General features: G+C 46.1%; 1 protein-coding gene across 5 annotated transcripts in view; it reads right to left on the reverse strand.

Annotated features, from left to right (window-relative positions):
- The window catches only part of WDR93 (WD repeat domain 93), an 83,289-nt gene that overhangs the window by 49,578 nt on the left and 9,235 nt on the right, over positions 1-24,476 (reverse strand). For all 5 annotated transcript variants that reach the window (XR_015878440.1, XM_088473029.1, XM_088473030.1 and 2 more), the window contains exons 2-7: positions 16,532-16,888; positions 14,182-14,383; positions 8,896-8,960; positions 8,727-8,805; positions 6,072-6,151; positions 2,783-2,867 (exon numbers count right to left, since the gene is read on the reverse strand). Coding sequence is in view for 4 of the 5 variants with exons in the window: in XM_088473029.1 (XP_088329155.1) it covers positions 2,783-2,867; positions 6,072-6,151; positions 8,727-8,805; positions 8,896-8,960; positions 14,182-14,383; positions 16,532-16,798 (778 nt within the window). In the remaining variant the exon portion in view is untranslated. The remainder of the gene's footprint in view (positions 1-2,782; positions 2,868-6,071; positions 6,152-8,726; positions 8,806-8,895; positions 8,961-14,181; positions 14,384-16,531; positions 16,889-24,476) is intronic.

Consider the following 24,476-nt stretch of genomic DNA (forward strand, 5'->3'; position numbering starts at 1 on the left):
AAAAGTATTATATTTTACTATTACATCTAATTTTTCAATTTTGTGCTTACTCTCATCCAATAAAAGATAATTTTTGAAAAAATGTCCACTCCCAGGTATATTTGTGCAGAAACATGTTTTTAATTGGCTACACATCATAGCGCTATCATATTCACTGATCCACAGTGCAATGTATAAGGGCTTCCGCCAACCATTATCAACCACTAAAAGTAATAAAACTACAATTGTATGTCCCATTTTATTCTACCACCAAAAGAGTAGCTCGCTCTCTATTGCCTTTTTACATGTGTGGCCAAAGTGGATCAAGACCTGTAAATCTGTCCGAACAATCTAAGCATAACCTTTGGAGTTAAAGGTTTCCTAGGGGGCTAACATGGATACTGGGATTCTGTATCTTATTAGAAAAAAATACAGAAATTGCTAGAATTACAGTGGCTGTAATATATTGTTTTATTGACTGTAAATATACGATGCAAGGTACATGGGGTGGACCGGTAACGGACACAATTTCTTTCCAAGCTGGCCTCCCTTTTATTACTGAAGCAGTGGCCTTTTACCTGTCCACCTTTACCCGTTATTTATTTTGAATTATCACAGACTAATGGTCATTTATGACCAGTGCAGATGATCTTTTGTGGTTGTTGTATACTGAATGCCAGGAAAAATAGGCAAAAACATATTTTACCACGATTCTTCCTATAGTTGTTCTCACTCAAATAAAGCCACCAACGAACAATGTAACACAAAATCAGGTTGTTCTCCCAAGTACAGTATAGGGGGCAAATTTGGGTAGTTAATGCAACCTCTAACAAAATTATTGGTCCAGAAACACTGGTAAATAGTTTATTCTGAATGTCATTTTGTTTAAATATTAATTATGTGTACAAAACACCATAGTGCAAGGGTCTCAAAGGAGTTGGATTGACAACATTTGTCTGACCATCTGCTCTAGCTAACTTAATCCTTTGGAATGACGGATGACTGGAGTTTGTTTTTTTTTTTCAAGTGGCGCGCCAATATATTTAACAAATACCCGTGAATTTCATCTTTCTTTCTTTTTTTTTATGGATTTTATTTTTACCATGCATTTAGGAGGATCCATTTATGCACCTCTGCATTGTAAAAGCAATGTAATACTAGGTGGTATTTCACTATTATAAATGACCTGTTACAGCTCAGGTGAGGAGGGGAAAATAAACCCAGCGTGATGTGCACAACACAGTATCTATTGTGGAAGCCAGACATCACTAATACCCCTTTTACACCGGAGCTAAAACCCGGGTTATTGAAGGGTTAACCCGGGCAGCTCCCTGGTGTAAAAGGGGAGAGGGTTGGATCACCGGGTCAAGTGACCCGGCAATCCAACCCAGGTAAATAGCAGGGTTTAACATGGGCTTAGCCTGTGACACCCTGCTGTGAGAACAGCACACTCCGGGTCACGAGGACCTGGAGTGCGCTGCTAGCCGGCCTATTGGTCTGGCTTCAGTGGCGCTTGGAGATGACGTCATCTCCAAACGACCACTTACACGCCGGAAAAGCCGGGTCTATGCAGTCCCGACTCCTGTGTGAGCGGTGCCGACTCGGGAATATCCCGAGTCGGCGCCGGCAAAATTCTGTGTCTGATCCGGATAAGAACCCTGGGCCTCATTCAAAGCCGCTCGCTCTGACAGTGCGCTCGCTCTGAATCAGGGCCGGGCTTTTTTTTTTGGGATTGGCCTCTTGGCCGCTCGCATAGCTGTGGGTGACCACCCACAGCTATTGCGAGCGGCCATGATGATGGTCGCGATGGTCAAGACCATCGCGACCATCGGGCTTGCGACGAGACCCTTGTGGTAGGGTCTCGTGGCCGCAAGCCCCAGAGAGATTTCGGCTCTAACAGAGCCGGAATCTCTCCACTGACATCACTCGTAATGTCAGTGGGGCCGTCCCCAAATGGCAGGCGTTCTCATGGGAACGCTTCCGTTTGGGTAGCCACCCCCCCGGCCAGCCCACCAAAGGGGGCGAGCTGTCACTCAACATCGACAGCTTGCACCAAAGGGGATTGCCCGTCGCTAGCCGGGTCTCACGCATGCGCACGACGGAGCCGGCTTCGTCGTGCGCATGCGCTGTGGGCCACCATCGACCCGGTTGCGAGCGCTCAGCACTTGCGACCGGATCTGAATCAGGTCCCCTGTTCCAACTCCGGGTCAGACCCGGAGTTTTGGTGGAAAAGGGGTATAAGTTTCCTTAGCACCACTATGGAGAGCAAGGGAAAATGAATGATGTTACTGGCCATGAAGTCCCTTCACCTAACCATCGAACTGAGGGAAACCCAACCTGTAGACTGAAACACACCTTTTTGTATGTAGCTTCCAGGATGGTATGACTGGGATAGGGATTTGCTATGTGCAATCAGAAATACTAATTTAAATACGATACGATTCTATTTACACACACTGCCATTAAGCCTTAGCTGACCCCATATGGTGTAATTGAGACATGGACATTCTGCTACAGGACGAGCAGTCACCTTCCAGCTGCATATAACAACATGCACCACAACAACCCAATGGCTTACATTCAGGTCCAACATCCGGGTCATGTTGTGGCTAATTGCCAGATATCACTGCTGCTACCACAGTATGGATGGCCACGTCCCTGTTTCAGATCTCACACCATCCAACCAAGATATCCAGAATGTACTCTGATTTACAGTATCCAAGAACATGCGTACTAAAATGCTAACCTTATGTTATATTATGACAGATTACTGCTTGTTTTACAGAGATCATTATAATGTTACCTGCAAGTGCTTTAGGTGGCTTAATCTTCATTAGAAGCACTGGCTGTGTGACCCTTGGCTCCGTTATAACAGGTGTACCAGCTGGCTGCAATACAGGATGTAACAAAATAAATGTTATTTTTCAGCGGAAATAAACCGACAAGTGTCGGTATTCAAACCCTGTTGGGATGCTGGCATCGGGATCCTGACCACCGGTATCCCGTAACCAACCCTAATTTAACATTACCGAAGCATCTCTAAATTGTATGCTCTTTTATATCCGATGACTGCTGTGCCTTTGTGGGTATTATATCACGCAGTGTATCAGAATTAGCCTTTACACTGATCTGATTTGAGATAAATCCTTTATTAACATTCTATGTGACCTGGAAAAACATGTTCTTACACTCACAACATTTTATTTTGTTTATGCTATAATACGCAAGATTTATTATTCTGCCTTTAGATGGGTTATTAGATTATAATGGTAAAATACATGGCTTGATATGTAATGAGATTGATAAAGGCATTACAGTTTGCCTCTGCAATATAGTTACAGAGTATTGACATCATAAAACTTGTATGATAAATACTCTGGGGGAGTAAAAGTAAACCAACTGAGTGGAGTAAGGAAGCTTTTAAGAACAAGATGCCCATAAAAATATAGGTTAGTTGATACACTAATTTCATACTATGTGCCCCCCAGGCCACAATGCTATCACTTCCGTCCTCACTTCAGGTCTTTTCTCTTTGTGTGGACTGTGTTGATATTTGTTGTGGCACGCCATAAATCAATTTATGAAATACTAATGGCCTTATGCACAACACAATAATATTGGTGTTGGTAATATCACCCCTAATGGGAATACTTAAAGGTTGTATTAATAAATGTTTAATTTCATTTCTAACATCTATAAAGTTAAAAAAAGAGAGTTTTGATTTTCAATACTGCCAACACCTCCTGTGTCAAAAGCAGATTATCATCTTCTACAGACATCCAGCTCCAGAGGATTAGTGCTGAAAGCTTAATATAAAATAATTAACATGCTGTAAGCACTATATAAGCTATAAAAGTCTAATACAGTGTAACATTATGATTATTTTCTATGCACCCATCAGGAGTGTTCGTCTTTAGGGAAGCGCTCCCCATTTTATAAGTTGGCACATAGAAGCGGATTCAGTCCTGGACGCTAAGAAGCGTTCGCTCGTAGCTGGACGATTTTCGCATTCTGTGCATAAATCGCAGTTCGCGTGTGCGAACTAGTCAGAGCGATCGGGAAGCGTACGCTCGCCCAGCATAGACAGCCCAGCTGAATGAGTGACAGGTCAAGCTGTTTGTGGGTGGTAACAAGGGCAGGCAGCTAGAAATGGGGGAGTGGAGATGAGAATGCAGGTGTGCCTGAGCGTCTTAACGCCATTTCAGAGGCGTGCATAATTAAGACGGAGCATCATTGTACACGTCACCTGTTTGTTTTTTACACTGAAGTGCTTGCGGTAAGGTATAGTCAACCTCAAGCACTGCGTTCGCTTCAGATGGTACCCGATGTACCGATGGTTGCATACACTTCCTGGAGATGACGTGCGCAAATGGGCGTCTTAGGACAGGCTGGTGGGCGTCTACATTCACAAAGCGATTGCACGCCAAGACATAGTGGGTGTGCTTATGCCTTGCCGTGCGATCGCCTGCCTTGCTGGGTGTGTGACGAATTTGCATACACTGGGAAGGAGCGTACGCATCTAGCGAGCGGGTCTGAATCGAGCGCATAGTCTTTTGTTGCACTTTCAGTTGATTTTTTTTATTTTGCAATTAACCACTGTATTCAGAATGATTCAGGAACTGATTCATTACGGATCACAACTGCGATTACGCATGCAGGCGGCTGATTGTTGCATACTGCGCATACATCGCAGTACACGTGCGTGAAAACTTCACTTTGATTGCAGTGACTGCGCAGACCCATCGCAGAGTGATTGACAGGAAGTGACCGTTTGGGGGAGTTGAATGGCGGTGGTCGGGGAAACACAGGCATGTCAGTGCGTTTGAACGCCGTTACAGGGGCGTGCATAAATTAGCCACTGCGATGGCATACGCAGCTTAAGCTTTCACTGTGTGCGACGAGGTTAGCAAATTCTGAGGTCAGACCTGTTGTAATTGTGCGCGAGGCACCGATGGTACTCGATGTTACTGATGGTATCGCAGAATTGCAAAGTATTATGCATGTGAGTAAGGGGATGTGGGCTTCCTTATGTTGGGCTGCGTCGGAATTGCGATTGCAAACATTAGCATATTTTCGCAGTGTGTCTGCGTGCGTAATCGCAGCTGCAATCGCAATAGCGATCTGTAATGAATCAGGCCCTGAGTCTGTAAAACTGACTGACTGTCCCCTCACTCTCATATTACTTTAAGACATAAATGAGACTAAACCAAGCAAGAGAAAACTGAAAAGTGTAAATGGGGTTGGGGGTCCTAAAGTGGAGAGGTGTTGGTGATGTCTTTACTCCTGCCACAAGGTGTATTTTCTAAGGGCCTGATTCAGACCCACTCGCGAGCGGCTGTCCGCTCGCAAGTGGGTCGATGGTGTGCACTGAGCATGCGCACGACGGAGGGAGCTCCGTCGTGCGCATGCGCGAGACGCGACGAGCGAAGGACTTTCCTTCGCTCGTTGTGTCTGATCAAAGGGGGCGTGCTGTCGATGTTGATTGACAGCACGCCCCCTTTGGAGGGCGAGCCGGGGGCGTGCCTCCCAGACGGGGGCGTTCCCAAGGGAACGCCTACCATCAGAAGCCGGCTCACTGACATCACTAGTGATGTCAGTGGGAGTGATTTTGGCTCTGATAGAGCCAAAATCACTCCGGGCCTTGCGGTTGAGAAACTCAACCGCAGGCTCCGGCTCGCAGTGGCGATGGTCGCGATGGTCAAGACCATCGCGACCATCAACCTGCACGCTCGTATAGGCTGTGGGTGGTGACCCACAGCTATACGAGCGTCCAGGAGGACGCTCCATAATTATGGAGGTGGGCCCTGATTCAGAGCGAGCGCTCTGGTCAGAGCGTCCGGCTCTGAATCAGGGCCCAAGTATCTACAAACCTGCAAAAATAGGCAAAATTGATTTTATGGAGATGTTTCCAAAGCCTATCGGGGGGCAATGCACCTGGAAATGTACTTGGTGGACAATTATGTGAACTAGCATAAAAAAGAGCTGCCCATTTATGGTTTGTAAATGACTCTTGTCAATGCATCTAGGTCACCATAGCTCATCATACTCCTGGTATTAAAGCAGACTGATAGTAATGTGCCTGCTGCTCTTACAGTAACCGGGGAATGCTCCAGTTCCTTTAGCCAAGTGTCTTTGGGCAGCTTGTATACTTCCAGCCAACATCCCCCATTACCTGTGCAATGAAATAAAATACATATTATCAAGAGGTCTCAAAATCTGAAAAAGTGCCCTAAATAGTGACAATTAATGTAGGATGCACATTAAATACATATAGGAATAAACTTTGAAGTTTCAGGCTCAGTTCATATCAAATAAAGCAGTTTTTTCCCAGGGCTGTCCCTGACAGTGTAGGTATAACAATGTTAGCATGCTGGGTGGAGAGCAGCCACTGCCTGTAATTGCAGTTTAAATACTATGCACAAAATTTACTAAGTGGCGGGTTTGCTATCCGCAGATTCACTAAGGCCAAAACCGCTGCAAAACCACCACAAAACCGCAGTCAAAACAGATTTTAGAAAAGAATAGAACAGGGTGTTACGATCTCCAGTGACCACTCCTAGTAAGCCATCTAGAACTCAGGCTATGAGGTCTTCCGCCACTAACAACCGCTCGTTGTTCCCTTAGAGATGAAGAGCTCACCGGTACTTAGGCGGCCGCCTGGACTTACTGCTCGGAGTAGTAGCAGCTTACAGGAGTGTCAACAGGAATCCTGAGATGAAAGGAGAGAGTTTTGTCCAGGAAGAGCAGATGATACAGCTGAAGAGATGCGACTTGGGAGCCGTTGGTGTGAAGTGTGCCAATGGTGCGGCAAATGTGCCGATGGTGCGGCTTGTGTGCCGATGATGCGGCAATAGCCGGTTATAGACAGCCAAAAGTAATGTTGTGGCTTTGGGAGCCGATAGTGCAGAAAATGTGCCAGTGGTGCATCTTATGTGCCGATGGTAGACAGTCAATAGTAGTGCTGTGGCTTTGGGAGCCGATGATGCGTCAAATGTGCCGATGGTGCGGCTTGTGTGCCGAAGGTGCGGCAATAGCCTTTGCTAGATAGTGAATGGTAATGCTGTGGCTTTGGGAGCCAATGGTGCGGCAAATGTGCCGAAGGTGCGGCAAATATGCCAATATGCAGATGATGCGGCTTGTGCGCCGATGGTGCGGCAATAGCTGTTGGTAGACAGTCTACAGTAAATGCTGCGGCTTGGAGAGCCGATGGCAGCACAGTGGTGTAGGTGTGGCTTGGAAGCCGTAGAAGAAGCTGAAGAGCCGGGGACAGCACGGAAGCTGTTGGTGCAGCAAAGGTGCCAAAGGTGCGGCAAGAGCTGATGGTAGGGGGGTAGGTAGTCGGTGCTGCGGCTTGGAGAGCCGATGGCAGCACGGTAGTACAGGTGCAGCTTGAAAGCCATACAAGAAGCTGGAGAGCCGGGGACAGCACGGAAGCTGTTGGTGCGGCAAATGTATCGAAAGTGTGGCAAGAGCCGATGGTAGAGGAGTAGGTAGTCGGTGCTGCGGCTTGGAGAGCCGATGGCAGCACGGTAGTATAGGTGCGGCTAAGAAGCTGTAGGGAAGCTGGAGATCCGGAGCACGGAAGCCACTTCGGGAAGAACAAAATCTGCACCACGAAGAGGAGCAGAACGCTGACCATGCAGCCAAGCCGATAGAACTCACAGATATGCTATAGTCTGCAAAAGTCCAATGTGTACAAATAGGAGGAACCACCAATCACAGTGGATGACACGTCACTTCCTAAGGCGTGCCGATCACCTAGCAACAGTAGAAACTGGTGTAACCCCGTCCTGGCTGGGTAAACTGCTCAAAAGAGACAAGTCGTGACCGCGACCTGTAACAGAGGGCTGTCATTTAGAAACCGCCGCTAAACCGCAATCAAACCCCTGGGGTTTAGAACCCGCCATCAAACCGCCACCAAACTGCCGGGGTTTAGAACCCGCTGCTTAGTAAATTTTGCCCTATATCTCCAGTATTCCTGTGTATAAGTGGCCTATTAGTAAGAAGGTTACACAGGTGGCACAGGATCATGGGCAACTTCTCCACTGGTCCACTTCTCCACGCTTTTCGCTGCTTCATACATAAACCCAATGTTATCACCTTGCTTCATGGGAACTTTTAACCCTGCTTCTCCTTCACACAAATCATCCACAGATAAAACTGCTCCCCCTAAATTAAACTCCACTCCCAAAAATGTATTGTTAAATCTATAAATAGAAAGAAAAGCCCTTTCATCAAAACTACATGACTTCTCCAAACTCAGTTTTATCCCCATCAGTTTAACTCCAAGTACATGTGTACTATAGTGTAACCCAGTGCCGTAACTAGGGACTCCAAGTGGTTCTGCAGCAGCCCTGGGTGAGGACATACACTGTGACACAATCGTTCACTATAAATCACCAAATAACCTGATCAGTAGCTAAAGGGTCTCAGATCAGATAATTTCTTCGCAAAGACACAATGATTTCTTTTGCTGTCAATGTGGTTCTCAGGCAATAGAATTTACTCATATTCATAGCAACCAATCAGTTTCTAACTGTTTTCTAGCAGAGCCTGTAAAATAATAGTTAGAAGCTGATTGGTTGGTACTTTATCTCTCTCCAAGATTTGATAACTCTCCCCCTTAGTTATGTAACATGTATGAAAAGATAGGATAATTATGGAGAGGCCATTCTTGCTAGTAATTTTTCAATCTAAACAGCATTGTAACCATTACTATGTAATAAATTAAAATATATATTATCTACCTTCCAAAAGAACACCAGCATAGTCCCCACCATCAGACAGCTTACACTTTATGCTAATTGTCCGCTTACTTATGTCCTCCTGTGAAAAAAGCATTAGACTTATAAGCTGAATCATTTTTCCTGGCATTAAGCCCATTTAGATTTTTGATATGAAGGAAAAGACTCCTACCGGTTCATTGAAAGCTTTTAGGAAATGGAGGCTCTCATCAGCAAAGTAAAAGAGACGAGCAATGCCTGGAGAAAAGAGAGTAATCCATAACATAGAAACACAAACATCTTTTTGATAACATATTTCAACCTTACATGTTGCTTCCACTCAGGGCCGGCAGGATATGGTCAGCCGGCCCTGTGCACCAGGAAGGCACCTTTTCGCCAGGAGCCCGCTGAGATTTTGATACCACGGGCGGCCAGCAACTCCTTCCCTGCAGTCAGAGGCTGGAGCTCACTCCTGAGATCCGCCTTCCGGCTGCCACAGTGTGTGAAGCTGAGCATGAGGAGCTGTTGGATGGCGACGGGCACAGGAGTGGGGCTTCAGGTAAGTACAATGTTGTGTTGTGTATGTAAGGGGCACTACTACCATGGGCATTGTATAAGAGGCACTATGACTCTGGGCATTGCATAAATGGGCACTACTACTCTGGGCATTGCATAAGGGGCACTACTACTGTGGGCATTTCATAAGGGGCACTACTACTATGGGCATTGTGTAAGGGTCACTACTACAGTGGGCATTATGTGTAAGGGGTACTACTATAGTGGGCATTATATAAGGGGCACTACTACTGTTGGCATTGCATAAGAGGGACTACTTCTGTGGGCATTGTATAAGGGGCACTACTACTGTGGGCATTGTATTAGGGGCACTACTACTGTGGGCATTTCATAAGGAGCACTACTACTATGGGCATTGTATAAGGGTCACTACTATAGTGGGCATTATGTGTAAGGGGCAGTACTATAGTGGGGATTGTATAAGGGGAACTACTACTGTTGGCATTGCATAAGAGGGACTACTTCTGTGGGCATTGTATAAGGGGCACTACTACTGTGGGCATTGTATAAGGGCCACTACTACTGTGGGCATTATGTGCAAGATGCACTACTACTGTGGGCATTATGTGTAAGGGGCACTACTACTGTGGGCATTGCATGTAAGCAGAACTACTACTGTGGGCATTGTGTATAATGGGCACTACTGTGTGTTATAACCTTAATAAGGGACACTACTATGTGGTGTAATGTGAATCAGGTTCACTATGGGCCTGATTCAGCTTAGGATGGAGTTGCAAAGTTGCACACAAGCAGCTTTGCAATTCAGTCCTTGCAATTATGTTAATGGAGCAGGAGGCATCACACCTCCCGCATGCATTACTTATCCGAGCTGCGTTGTACAACACAGCATTGGATAATCTGCGAGAACATAGGCCGGCTAAGTGACCCATGGGGTCAAGCAAGCTGGCCAATGCAGGTGAGAGAGGCCTCTTCCCTCCCCCCCTCCCCCGCTTCAGGAAACTGAGGCAGTCGCCGCCCCCTCCCTGCCCACTAACGACAGCAGACTATCAATCACTGACAAAGCACATGCGCAGTACGGGTCAGGCGCAGTACAGGTCAGGCGTCCTCGCATATTCCCAACCATCAAAAATCTGAAATTCAGCAGCGCACGCTGAATCAGGCCCAATGTGCAGTGTAATGTGAATAAGATTGTGTTACTAAGTAGCTTAATTTGAATTAGGGTAATATTGTGTGACCACGCCCCTGTCTTGTGAGACCATGCCCCTTTTTGTGACGTGCTGCCTCTTAATTAAATATATGAGGGAGGAGCAAATTTATAGTTTGCACTAACACCCTAGTTTGCACTAAGGGCCTGATTCAGAGCCGAACGCTCTGACCAGAGCGCTCGCTCTGAATCAGTGCCCTCCTCCATGAAAATGAAGCGGCCTCCTGGCCGCTCGCATAGCTGTGGGTGACCACCCACAGCATATGCGAGCGTCCATGATCATCGGGCTTGCGACGGAGACCCTGCGGTAGGGTCTTGCTGCCGCAAGCCCTGGAGTGATTTTGGCTTTATCAGAGCCAAAATCACTCCCACTGACATCACTAGTGAAGTCAGTGGGGCCGGCTTCAGACGGTAGGCGTTTCCATGGGAACGCCTCCGTCTGGCAGGCACGCCCACCAAAGGGGGCGTGTTGTCAATCAACATCGACAGCACGCCCCCTTTGGTGCGAGACCAGGAGCGATGGAGAGCCTGTCGCTCGCCGGGTCTCGCGCATGCGCACGACGGAGCTCCCTCCGTCGTGCGCATGCGCAGTGGGGGAACATCGACCCGCTTGCGAGTGTCCTGCGCTCACAAGCGGGTCCGAATGACCCCCTAACACCCTAGTACCAACCCTGCTTCCATTTATATACCAGTTGTGGCTCCAGAGTAGGAAGAGCGTCAGAGAGCACTGCTATTATGTAAACAGCCAGCAGATCTGTTGTTAGGACAGGAAGCATGTCCTCTGGAAGTGACCTGCTGCTTTCTGCTAATTATCTCTAATTAACAGGTCTATTGGAAATGCAGGCAAGCATAGTGACTCATTTCCAACTGAAATTCCAATCACAAGCCTGCTTTCATCTGGGTAAAAGGAAACTCAGGGCCTGATACAGAGCGCTCGCTCTGAATTAGGGCCGGTGTTTTTTATTTAAGAACGGCCTCCTGGCCGCTCGCATAGCTGTGACCACCCACAGCTATAGCGATGACCACCCACAGCTATAGCGAGCGGCCAGGAAGATGGTCGTGATGGTCAAGACCATCGCGACCATCGGGCTTGCGACGAGACCCTTGTGGTAAGGTCTTGTTGCCGCAAGCCCCAAAGAGATTTGTGCTCTAACAGAGCCGAAATCTCTCCCACTGACACCACTCGTGATGTCAGTGGGGCCGCCCCCAAACGGAGGCGTTCACATGGGAACGCCTCTGTTTGGGCAGCCACTCCCCCGGCCCGCCCACCAAAGGGGGCGAGCTGTCACTCAACATCGACAGCTCACCCCCTTTGGTGCGAGACCGGAGCAACGGAGTGCCCGTCGCTATCCGGGTCTCACGCATGCGCACGACGGAGCAGGCTCCGTCGTGCACATGCGTACTGGCCCACCATCGAACCGATTGCGAGCGCACAGCGCTTGCAACAGAGTCTGAATCAGGCCCTCAGCCCTAAGACTCAAAAAGCACATGGGTAGCCTTTAGCTCGGACAACCCCCCAACCCCTGCTTAAAAATGGATCATACGGGGTGTATTTACTAAAGGTTTGGATCAATTTAAAATCAATTAACATCGATGTTGTGTTTCTGGCACTAAATCACACATTTAAGGGGCCTATCCATGAGCAGATAAATTTGAACGATGAACGATATATTGTTCAGTCGTTCAATTTATCTGTCATGGATAGGCCCTGAACGATGACAGATGCGCACTCCCGCAGCCGACAAATTGTGTCTTTCCTCTCTCCAACATGTTGGTCAATTATCGCTTATCGCTGACAGATATTAGAAATATCTGTCAGTTTATAAGCGGTAAACTACGAACGATATTTTTAATGAAAATTAATATAAACATAAAAAAAAAATCCACTCCCTGAATGATGTCATGCAATATCATTCGTCGTTTGCAAAAATCTGTCATATACATGACAGATATCTGTCACCGCAGCCCCAGGAATTTTCAAGGGATAAATCTTTTGTCTTTCATCGTAGAGAAAGATCTGCTAATGGATAGGCCCCTTTACTAATACTTAAATAAAACAAATCAAAAGTTGTCTGTTAGTAAATGTGTTATTTAGTCCCAGAAACACAACATCGATGTTGATTGATGTTGATTTAGTTTAAATAGATTAAAATCGACCTTTAGTAACGAAGGGCCAGATTCAGACCCGCTCGCGAGCGGGTCGATGTTTGGCCACTGCACATGCGCACGACGAAGCCGGCTCCGACGTGCGCATGCGCGAGACCTGGCTAGCGATGGGAGCTCCGTCGATACGGGTCTTGCACCAAAGCGGGGCAGCTGTCGATTTTGATTGGTAGCTTGCCCGGTTTTGGAGGCGGGCAGTGGGGGGTGGCTGGCCAAACGGAGGCGTTCCCGAAGGATCGCCTGCCGTTTGGAGGCAGCTCCACTGACATCACGAGTGATGTCAGTGGGTGAGCTTCCGGCTCTAATAGAGCCGAAAGCTCACTGGGGCTTGCGGGAACGAGACCCTACCACAAGGGTCTCGTCGCAAGCGCCGATGGTCGCGATGGTCTAGACCAGGGGTCTTCAAACTTGGCCCTCCAGATGCTGTGGAACTACACATCCCAGCATGCACTGCATAGTTTTAGCATGCTGTTATATCAAAAAGGTGGCAGTGCATGCTGGAATGTGTAGTTCCACAGCAGCTGGAGGGCCAAGTTTGAAGACCCCTGGTCTAGACCATCGCGGCCATCACCTGGCCGCTCGCAATAGCTGTGGGTGGTCACCCACAGCTAAGCGACCGGCCTGGAGGCCGCACATAAAAAAAAAACGCCGTGATTCAGAGCGTCCGGCTCTGAATCAGGCCCTAAATCCCCTAAGTGTCATCCTCATAGTTTGTGGAGGATGCTTAGATGAGTATCTTTTCCTTTACACAGGATCCAATAAATACAGCTGTAGAATCATGAAGGGGAGAAGTATCAGTGGGTCGATCCTATTAGCCGCGATGAGGTCGATCCTATTAGTCGCGATGATCTCCCCGGCGTGAGTCATCACGGAAATGGCTGCACTTTACGGCGGCCTGGATTCTTGTAATTTGTTCGCAAATTTCTGCAAATTCGGGATCAGAACGGGCCGGCGTTTTAACGCAGTTGCAACGGCAACTCCCACCACTCGCAGCTAATTGGATTGACCCCTATGATCGGAGGAGAGGGGTGTAATATATTTCCTTGGGGATTGATGATGCAGGGATGGGGAGCTGTACTGTGTTTCAGTGATTTCATTATGTGGGGCAGGGCTGTGTTTTATATTTTTTTATGGTGGAAGGAAGGGTGCGCTGTATTTTAAGGATTTGGTGAAATAGGGGGGAGGAAGGGTGGGCTATGTATTTGAAGTTGACCATGTGGGGGTTGTAAACATATTCATAATTATATGTTTGATTTTTTTTTTTGTGTTTACAATCTTCCATATTATACAGTATTACTAAAATGTAAATAAATAGTTAAACAATAAACTAAGTACAATAATAAGAATGGATCTAATAAGTACTGTACGTACATCGTTTACAGAGGGCACACACATGAAGGCAGAGGAGCACAGCAGACTAGGAGAACACAGATATACACAGACACCAGTTTTTTTGCTATAATTAGTAGACCGCTCTAAACAAAGTCTAGATGCACAGCATGATGTAAAGAAAGGATTTACGTAATGTCCCTATTCATTAATATAATCAGTTAGCTTAAAAAGAGAAGTCATTACCCATGTCATCCACAGTGCTGAGGAGGTAGGCCTGGTTCTGCACCTGGCACACACTGAGGCTACAAACTTCTAGGTGATTTGCTTCCCAGCCACAAATCCAGTCATGGTGAGTTAGGCTGTACACTGCCAGTCCCTCTGACAGCCCTACAAATAGGTATGTTCCAGACCTGCCTGCAGCCACACAGTTAACTCTTCTGGACACCTAGAAATGCAGGAAAGAGTGTTTAATTATCTGGTTAATACCCATAACGGCACATAGCATGTACAATAGCGAGAAAAATGGTTCTTCCGGGTTTCAGAAGTGTTTAGTTCAAAATGTATGCTCAATGACACAGTGTTCAGGAATATTTTGTTATTGGGTGCACTGTATAATATATTATGGAACATTGGGCCGGATTCTATAGAGGGTGCAGATAGACATCCTCACGTAGATTCCCGATTATAGGGAATCTGTGCATGTGCAGAACGGATCCTGCGAGAGTGCATGCAGGCCCCCCTATGCCTCTGCCTTATTGACAGCCAGAGGCATTTGGGGGGGGGTGGGGGGGGGTCGGCGTTCCCGGAAATGTGGGCGTGTCGCCGTTTTCCGGGAGGGACGAGGCCAGGATCTGCATCCATGGACACAGATTCCTGGCCTCGCATGCCGGCCAGCCTGCGTAAGCTGAGGCTCACTCAGCTGGCCAGTGCAGCACAACATCGCGGCGATCCCAGGCTGCGACCTCAGTCACAGCACTAGGATCAAAGATGCTGACAGTAGGCGTCTCTTCACTTCAGACGCCTCCTGCAGTATTAGCAGAATGGCACTGCAAAGCCTCTTGTGTGGCTTTGCAATTTCCGTCCACTGCTGAATCAGGCCCATTGTACAGTAGCTGGCACACATAGGGCATAATTCTGAGTTGGACAGAAAAAGCAGTGTCAATTGGCGTTCACCAGTCTACGGGTTTATGCAAATGCAGCAAAAAACTCCTTCCCTTGTGTACATCCATGTGGCCATGTGTGCAAGGACTGAGACGCCCACATTTATCGCCCATCCATGCTGAAAAAAAGATTGGTGCATCCTTATACACCACCATTGCAGGCACCACTAGCCCTATGGCAGGCACAGTTTCTCCGTCTGACCACGGCCTCCTATGCCTGCGGCTGTGCGTCTGAGTATGCAGCCACGTGCACTGACATGTCCGCGACACTCCAGTAATACTCCCACTGTACAGATTATTTCTGTAATCACTATTACCCACCTCGCAGTCAGCGCCCAGGAACAGCCATCACTTTTCTGCCACCTTTTTGATACCGTCTGATTCCATCACACATTTGTGAGAACACACTGTGTAACGCATGTGCCATAGGGGTTTTCAGACATTTTTGCTCATGCACAGTTGCAAATAACTTGACTATGTGAACATCGGCTTTGTGTGCGGCTCTGGATCAGGCCAATGAGATCTTACAGTTACCGCTGCATGTATGTCATAGTCAGTGATCTATTTTCTGTGCATGCTCAAAATCTGAAATATATCATTACAGCAGCGCAAGACAAACCTCAGGATCTAAGTAGCCAATACACCTAAAACACTTATAGTGAGTACACACATAGCGATCAGCCAGCGATACGATATCGCTGGCTGATCATCATGCACCCTCCCTGGTGTGCTGGATGATCAATATCGATCATCCAGCATACCACCAACTTACCACCAACTATAGCAACCAGCGATCAACGATCCCGGGTCCCTACAGTAACCTGCTCGATATCGAACAAGTTGACCGGCATGCACAGCCGATGGACGATATCGCTATCGTCCATACGTGGCCACGCATCGCTGGTCGATGGTGAGTGTCAGGGACCATTTAAATAACCGATTTGAACGATAACGGTAACAATATTGTTATCGTTCAAATCGCTACGTGTGTACGCTCTAACTGTATGGGATCCACTCCATTTATGAGAATGGATGTATGTTTCCCTTGCTAGCTCCTAGATTTAACAGAATGGCTCCTAAATTCTTTATTATTTTTTGCACACATGTATTAGATCTTCTCAGGTGTATGTATAAATACTCCAATAACAAGGCTGTTTATGAATAAGACTGTTGGATATAACGAAATCAGTTTACCTCTCAGAAGCTAATGACTATCAAACAGTTGTGTATAAACAACAATAAATAGCAAAATTAGCATAAACGTGCCTAATAAATACGTGTTAATTGGCATTAGCTAAATTTCTTATTTTCTTATCAGGATATACAACTTCCATTATGTTACAATAAAAATGTTCCCTTGTGTGTGTAATGCAGGATTACTAATGTTTCAAAGCAGATTTAAAAAAAAAAAATGTAATGTGAATAATAATTACTTGAAATTCTGCAGTTGGCTTAGAGATGTTAATTTTCGCCTTCAGTTTCTCTGTTTCTCGATTTTTCTCCTGTATCTTGATAATTTCAAGAACCTGGTCAATCAGAAGCTCTACTACTTTAGCAATCATCCGATACGGCTGTGGCAGACAGTCTTGTGCTTGCTCTGGATCCCTCAGGAAATAATCCTCCTCCTGTTCCTCATTGGCCCAGTCTTTCTCAGATCCGGGAGGTATTTCTAAAAGCCCTTTCCTAATATACAGCGGCATGCTGTGGGCTCCAGCAGGTGGAAGCGAAAGATGGCCGTAACTTTTTCCAATTAACTCTGATAACTGATTCCTTCATAAATTTCCAGTCACCTGAGAAATAACATAGAGAACTAGGAACATGTGTGTATACCTATTGTTCTTATTTAAGGAACAAACATTCCAACTCATTATATGTACTATTATAATACTAGTATGCCCGTGGCAAACATTTCTCCAAGTTGTACCCAGAACATACGTATGAAAAGTGCTTCACTAGCTAATCGCTAGATCATATGTTAATACAACGGAATCGGGTAATAAGAAATGTGTTTGAAACACAAACTCACATTTAATGTCTTAGTTTACTGAGTAAGAATAAAATTAAAAATGTATAATATCATTGACAAAGTTTTTCAAGTACCTAATGAAAATTGACTAAAATTATTATCTTACAGTTTATTGAGCAAGTATATTAAATAAGAAACGTATAATATTATTGCAATAGTTCTTTAAGTATATAATATTTGGTCTAATATTCCCTTTTATGGTGGAAAACATGCCACCAGAATATTTATACTCCACATGCTTTATTACATAGGTACACATATACTCATAAACATACAGTCATATACATATAAAAACACCTACATAGAGGACGCCCATGTACATATTTGCACATATATTAATATATTCATATATGCATAAATATAGGTACATACACTGAAACCTAGAAATACACACACACTAACATACAGAAACACATTTCCAGAAGTAACTACTATGCCAGTTGCACGATGGCTGCAAACTTCATTCTCAGTCTCAGCCCTGCAACTGGCTCTGCCCAGGCCCGCTGAGAGCTGCGGCGGGCCCGGGTAATAGGGGGCGTGGCCCAACTGCGGGAGGCGTGGCCACGCCCCCTTCCCGAAAAAAAAAAAAGATAGCCCGGCGCAAAGCCAGGGGGGGCGCGATCAGTGTGATCGCTCCCCCCACAGGCTTAGGAGACTGCTGTGGCTGCTGCTCAGCAGCCACGAGCAGTCTCCACTGCAGCTCAGCACACGCTGTGTGCTGGGCTGCTGTGAGGGAGGGGGAGCGGCGCCGAGCCCCTCAGGAAGCCCGGGCCTGGGTAATCTGTACCCGCTCCCCCCCCTCTCGGCGCCCCTAGATCTGCCTCCTCGTTTTCAGCCATGTATTCCCCAAGGGAAGTGGGGAGGAGAGAGAAGGGGAGGAAAGCTGCCGAGGAAGGGCGCCAGCCCTTGTGTCACATAGGACGTTCAGTGCCAGATTAATGTCCACATGGGCCTGGAGCTGAAATTCATGAAGGGCCTATAGTGTGTCACTGCAGGGGGTGTAACAATCACTGCGGTGGTGTAACTAGTGATGTGGGGGCATGACCACTATGGAGTGGTCTACACAGGGGGTGTGACCTGTGCCATGGGTGTGGCTATCTTCATGGAGGGCACAGCTAGTGCCTACCTACAACCACTTTATAGTAGAGAAATAGCAAGAAAAATGGTTTGTTTGTTTTTTGTAAAAGGGTGTGAACTGTATTGTCTGTCTTTCCTCGACTGCTAGAACAGTTTAGTTTAATTTAAAAAAAAAAAAAAAATGTTCACTGATTATTGCCATATTTCCATAAGTGTTTATCCCACATCCCTAATCACTGCAGCAAATTAATAATTGAAATGCCATCTTTAGCTGTTCCTTTTTAACAAAACTGCAATGGTAATACTGGACCAGGACGGGGTTAACTTACTGCTGTTTAGCTGTGCATGCATGAGCCAGGTTGGGCCCAGGGTGGGGCGCTATGTAGTATGAATGAGAGCAGGAAGAGAACCGCTATGTAGTATGAATGAGAGCAGGAAGAGAACGGTCTATTCTTGCTTATCTACCCTGAGGGCCCACATTACGCTATCCTGAGATGGTGATATGTGTTAAGATGGGTACACACTAGACAGTAGATTGGATGAGATTTTAGACGAGTTGAAACGACAAATCGTCCACATTGTCTAGTGTGTACGCACTATTGCACTCTCCTGTGCGTCGTTCATCACATCCTCTGTTCTGCCTGTAATACAGCAACATATGCAGTGCATATTAATAAAGGCTGGACCTACATAATTCCGTTGTTCATGAAATATTCTAATGTGTACCGATATCTGTTGCGTTCCCTCCATTTCTGATTACAAAGCAGTTCCCATAGGTTCCAATACGGATTTACCAAGCTTTGAAAAGCGATGCCTATAGTAGCCTATGGGCTACTGTATACCAGAGTGATCTTCCATCTTCCCTTGATGACACATGCACAGGCCAACGAACGCACATGCGCAGTACACGCACAGCCAGAGCCAGTGTCCCGGCAAGAGATTATTCCTAAATTTGCGTGAAAATTGTAATTGTCAAATGTAAGCAAAATGATCATATCCCATCCACATTTAAAATGTGGGAAATGACAAATTGACCCCTAAGCAACAATAAACAGTCATGGCATGTCACTGCCAATTACAGATACATCTTGCAGTTCTATTACACCCTACACTATGAGCAGATCTCCTACACCCTGCCCTATATATTTTCACACATACATACATATACACATCCCTCACTTCCTATCCCCAGACATCTCCACCATCATTATGGGTGACTTCAATATCCCTATTGACTGTCCACAATCACCTCATGCCTCCAGACTACTCTCTATAACCTCCTCCCTTTGCCTCTCCCAATGGACTGACTCCTCTACTCATCAGGAGGGCCACTGCCTTGACCTTTTATTTACCAGATTATGCTCAGTTTCTGATTTCACTAATTCTCCTTTCCCTCTCTCAGATCACAACCTTATCACCTGCACAGTTTCCTCCATTACATCAACTTCTATGTCAGTGAAATCACCAAAGCCTCCTAAAACCCGTAGAAATATTAATGCTATTAACGTTCAACAACTATCTACCTCTCTACAACAACAACTCTCACAAATTTCTGCATTCACTTCTTCTGAGACTGCTGCATCACACGTAAACCAGATTCTAGAAAAGGCCCTCGATGAAATTGCTCCAGCTACTCATCACACACCACGTAGACTTAGACGTCAGCCGTGGCATTCTAACTTAACAAGGCATCTACAAAAACTCTCACGTAAAGTAGAACGTCAGTGGCGAAAGTCTCGTACTCCAGGTGACTTCCTCACATATAAGACTATCTACAACTCTTATCATGCTGCTCTGTATGCTGCCAAACAAACATATTTCCAATCTCTTATCTCTGCTCAAGCCTCTAACCCCAAGCGACTTTTTAATACATTTAAACTGCTTCTTACCCATCCCTCACCCAACCCACCTGCTACTATAAGTGCACAAGATCTTGCTTCCTATTTTAAGGACAAGATTGATAAGATCCGAAATGAAATGGTATGCTCTTCATCAGCTAGTGACCTGCTCAATTCCCTACCTGAACCCTCTGGCTTATTCTCTTCATTCGACCTCACAAAGGAAGATGAAGTAGCTACACTCTTCTCATCCTCCTACTCTATTACCTCTCCTATAGATCCTATACCCTCACAACTCAGTAAAACTCTGTCTCCTGTGCTCATTCCAACCCTAACTAAAATCTGCAATCTGTCTCTCGCTACTTGCATTTTTCCATCACTGTTCAAGCATGCAGTGATTACTCCCATTCTGAAAAAAAAAATTCTGACCCCAACACTCTCTCAAATTACCGTACTATTTCTACAACAGAATTAATTATATTTCCACTGGCCAAGAACAGTTAGCTACCTGATCTCTCGATCACGGTTGATAACTCGACAATCCATCCTGCTCCACAAGCCCGCTGCCTAGGTGTCATCCTTGACTCTGAACTGTCTTTTGTTCCCCACATTCAGGGCTTCATTCAGAGGTGGCAGTACGGTCTACGACCGCACGGCCGCCTCGATGTTTGTCCAGTGCGCATGCGCACAAGGGAGCTGGCTCCTTAGTGCGCATGCGTGAGACCCGCTACGACCGACAGCGCCGGTCGTAGCGGGTCTCTTTCCAAAGGGGGCGAGCTGTCGATGTTGATTGACAGCTCACCCCGTTTGGAAGGCGGGCCGGGGGGTGGCAGCCCAAACGGAGGCGTTCCCATGGGAACGCCTGCCGTTTGGGGGAGGCCCCACTGACATCACTAGTGATGTCAGTGGAGAGCTTCCGGCTCTGACAGAGCCAGAAGCTCTCCGGGGCTTACGGCTAGGGTCTTGTCGTAAGCCCCGATGGTCTATGACCATCGCGACCATCACCCTAGCGGTCGTTAGAGCTGTGGGTATAAACCCACAGCCTAACGACCGAAACAGAGGCGGCCGGTCAGGATGCAAGCGGCCGCCCAGTTTCTGAGCGACCGCTTGCATCCTCTGACCGCCTCTGAATTAGGGCCTCAATCTCAAAGTCATGTTACATACATACATCTAAAAAACATATCCAAAATTCGACCATATCTCACACAAGACACTGCAAAAACTCTGATCCATGCACTCATTATTTCCCGCATTGACTATTGCAATAGTCTCCTTACTGGTCTTCCCAAAAAAAGGCTATCACCATTACAATCCATTATGAATGCAGCTGCAAGGCTTATCTTCCTTGCCAAACGTTCATTGTCTGCTGCCCCGCTCTGTCAGTCCCTCCATTGGTTGCCGGTCTTCTACCGTATTCAATACAAAATACTTTTACTTACACATAAGGCCATTAACCAAACCACACCAACATACATCTCTTCGCTCATCTCAAAATATCTCCCAACCCGACCTCTCCGCTCAGCACAAGATCTGCGTCTGTCATCCACACGCATTACTTGCTCCCATTCACGGTTACAGGACTTTCTTCGGGCAGCACCCACTCTATGGAATGCCTTACCATGCACAATAAGACTTTCATCTAGTCTCCAATCCTTCAAGCGTTCCCTGAAAACCCACCTCTTCAGGCAAGCTTATCAGATTCCAGAACCGCCCACATAACCTTCATAGCTTTCATATCTAATTACATCCCCTCTCACAGTCCACACATAACCTTACACATTGTCTTTCTTCACATCCTCCTGACATTTGGCCGACATTCCTGTGTGACTGGATCATGCAGCTCACCAAGAAACTCTGCAGTCTGGCTGGACCAAATTGCAATATATAGCACCTATCCTTGTGTATCAATGCCTATTTCCTTATAGATTGTAAGCTTGCGAGCAGGGCCTTCCTACCTATATATCTGTCTATTACCCAGTTTTGTTCTATTAATGTTCCAATTGTAAAGCGCAACGGAATATGCTGCGCTATAAAAGAAACTGTTAATAAATAAATAAATACATATACATATGTTATTTATAATATGTGGGTTCTGTCGGAGATATATATATATATATATGTGTACATATATACACACATACATATAAATACATAAATATCCCCTCCAGGCCCCACATACTATTATGATAAAAAACCTGATGAGAATTCATATCTACCTCATTCTCACCTCTCTCAGGTGACAGGGCTCAGTCAGTCAGTCACAAGGAGGCGAGCTTGATGGAGCTGCTCTCTCTATAGTGCTGGATTATTGGTGCATACACACGGTCAGATTTTTACTTCAGATCTGAACAATAACGATTTTAAAAATCGTTCATATCTGAAGGAAAAGCTGACATATCTGACATGTCTGAGTGATGAATGATGCGCGTTCCCGATGGTCAGATAACGATATTTGACATCTGATGTGTTTGCAGTCAGATTTGGACGATTCCATTCATTTTAATGCTGTCAGAAATCGTTCATAGTTCAAATCGTTCATCAAATCGTTCAGATTGTTCATCTGACAATGTGTATGCACCTTAATGGCAGAGCGTATAGGGTGGTCACACATGGAGGAACCCCAAACATATCCCCTATTTTAGCACACAGGCTCCAAGACCCTGCACACAGTGTGATTGTGCTGTGACTGTGCAGTGCAGCAGGGACACAGAGTAGACATGCATGCACTCTTACTTGAGCACATTACTCCCGTAATGTGCTCAAGCTCCTATAGCCTCCCAATTTACAACTGTGTGTGTGTGTATATATATTATATATCTATGTAGGTATATATATATATATATATATATATATACACACACACACCATATATATATATATATTGTGACACAGTTAGGTTAGGGGGTCCCTCTCCTGGGTAGAGGACTCCTTCCTTTCACACACAGCAGCTGGGAAACAGTACGCCAGACTGGATGCAAGTACAAGCTGGTCGGCGCCAGTCTTTATTGTACAATATCAGAAACAACATAAAGAAAACATAAACATAAATCCTAGCCCTGTCGGGGCACTAACTTCACAGGTAGTTCCCTCACTACCAGAACCTGGCAGGGCCTAATGCCCTCACCAGCAACAAAAGCACAGCACAACACTCACGGATAGGTTTTCAAGTGTCTCTGAGCAAACTCCCTGTCTGCTCTCCCAGGTGAGACAATCAGCCCTAAACACACTAGGCTTATATTGGCCACTCTCAGGTGGAAACCCGAACAAGCCTGTTACCAGGCTAAGAGAACCAAAACCTGGAGTGGCCGTGGGTGGAGCCCTCCCTCTCCTCTCACCCACAACCCCCAGGTCCCAAACCGGCTTTTCAAAAAGCCGAAACTCAAGCCTGCTACACTGCAAACTTTCTCCTGGGGGTTTAAAACACATAAGACAGGAATCTGGGACAAATGTACCTGCCACAGACCACTTTACCAATGATCCTATCACAATATATATATATATATATATATATATATATATATATATATATACACATACATATACACTCCACACATAAATATATATACATATTTATATACCCAGACATATAAACATATTTATATACATATATACACACATTCACATATTTGTACTATATACAGACACCATACTGTGTGTGTATGTATATATATATATATATATATATAATATTTATTACAGTTACACACATATGCACATGCTGCTATGCATTTGCCAGATATTACACCCACCTTCCTGAGTTTTCTCATGATTAGTGTCCGCCTGTAGTTGCCAGGGAAGGGTGAGGAGTGAATGGGCGGGGCTTTGGAAATCCCAGGGACAGAGTTTTGGACATTCCAGTGTTAACAACTTTAGGGGCGGGGCTTATAGCAATTAGGGGCAGGGCTTAGCGGCACTTATGACGGGCTTTCAAACAGCTCGGGTGCAGAGTTTCGGACAGTCTGTGGGCGGAGTTTGAGAGCAGGCCCAACGGTAGGTGGAACTTCGAGCGGCGTGGGGTGGAATGGGCGATGACAATGAGATTCTGTCAGCCAGTAGAATGGCAGCAGGACTTTGGAATGCTTGTGTTGGTGACAGGAAAAAAAGTTTTTTTTTCCTGTCAGCACTGCACTGCTGTGGGTCCTCCTGTGGGCCTATTTCCATGGGGTGGCCTGGAGCTGAAGCTCCACCCACTCCATTGTTAATCCGGCCCTGAGGACGTCAGCCGATGACGTCAGTGCTGTGACAGACCAGTGTGGGATGATGATGGGTCACAGTGGGGTTCGGGATAGTGGAGGCTGATAAGACATCATCCGATGACGTCAGTGCTGTGACAGCCCAGGCGGACAGACCAGTGAGGGATGATGATGGGTCACAGTGGGGTTCGGGATAGTGGAGGCTGATAAGACATCATCCGATGACGTCAGCGCTGTGACAGCC

The sequence above is a fragment of the Taudactylus pleione genome, unplaced genomic scaffold, assembly GCF_031769625.1.
Source record: "Taudactylus pleione unplaced genomic scaffold, aTauple2 ptg000129l, whole genome shotgun sequence".
Classification (NCBI taxonomy): domain Eukaryota; kingdom Metazoa; phylum Chordata; class Amphibia; order Anura; family Myobatrachidae; genus Taudactylus; species Taudactylus pleione.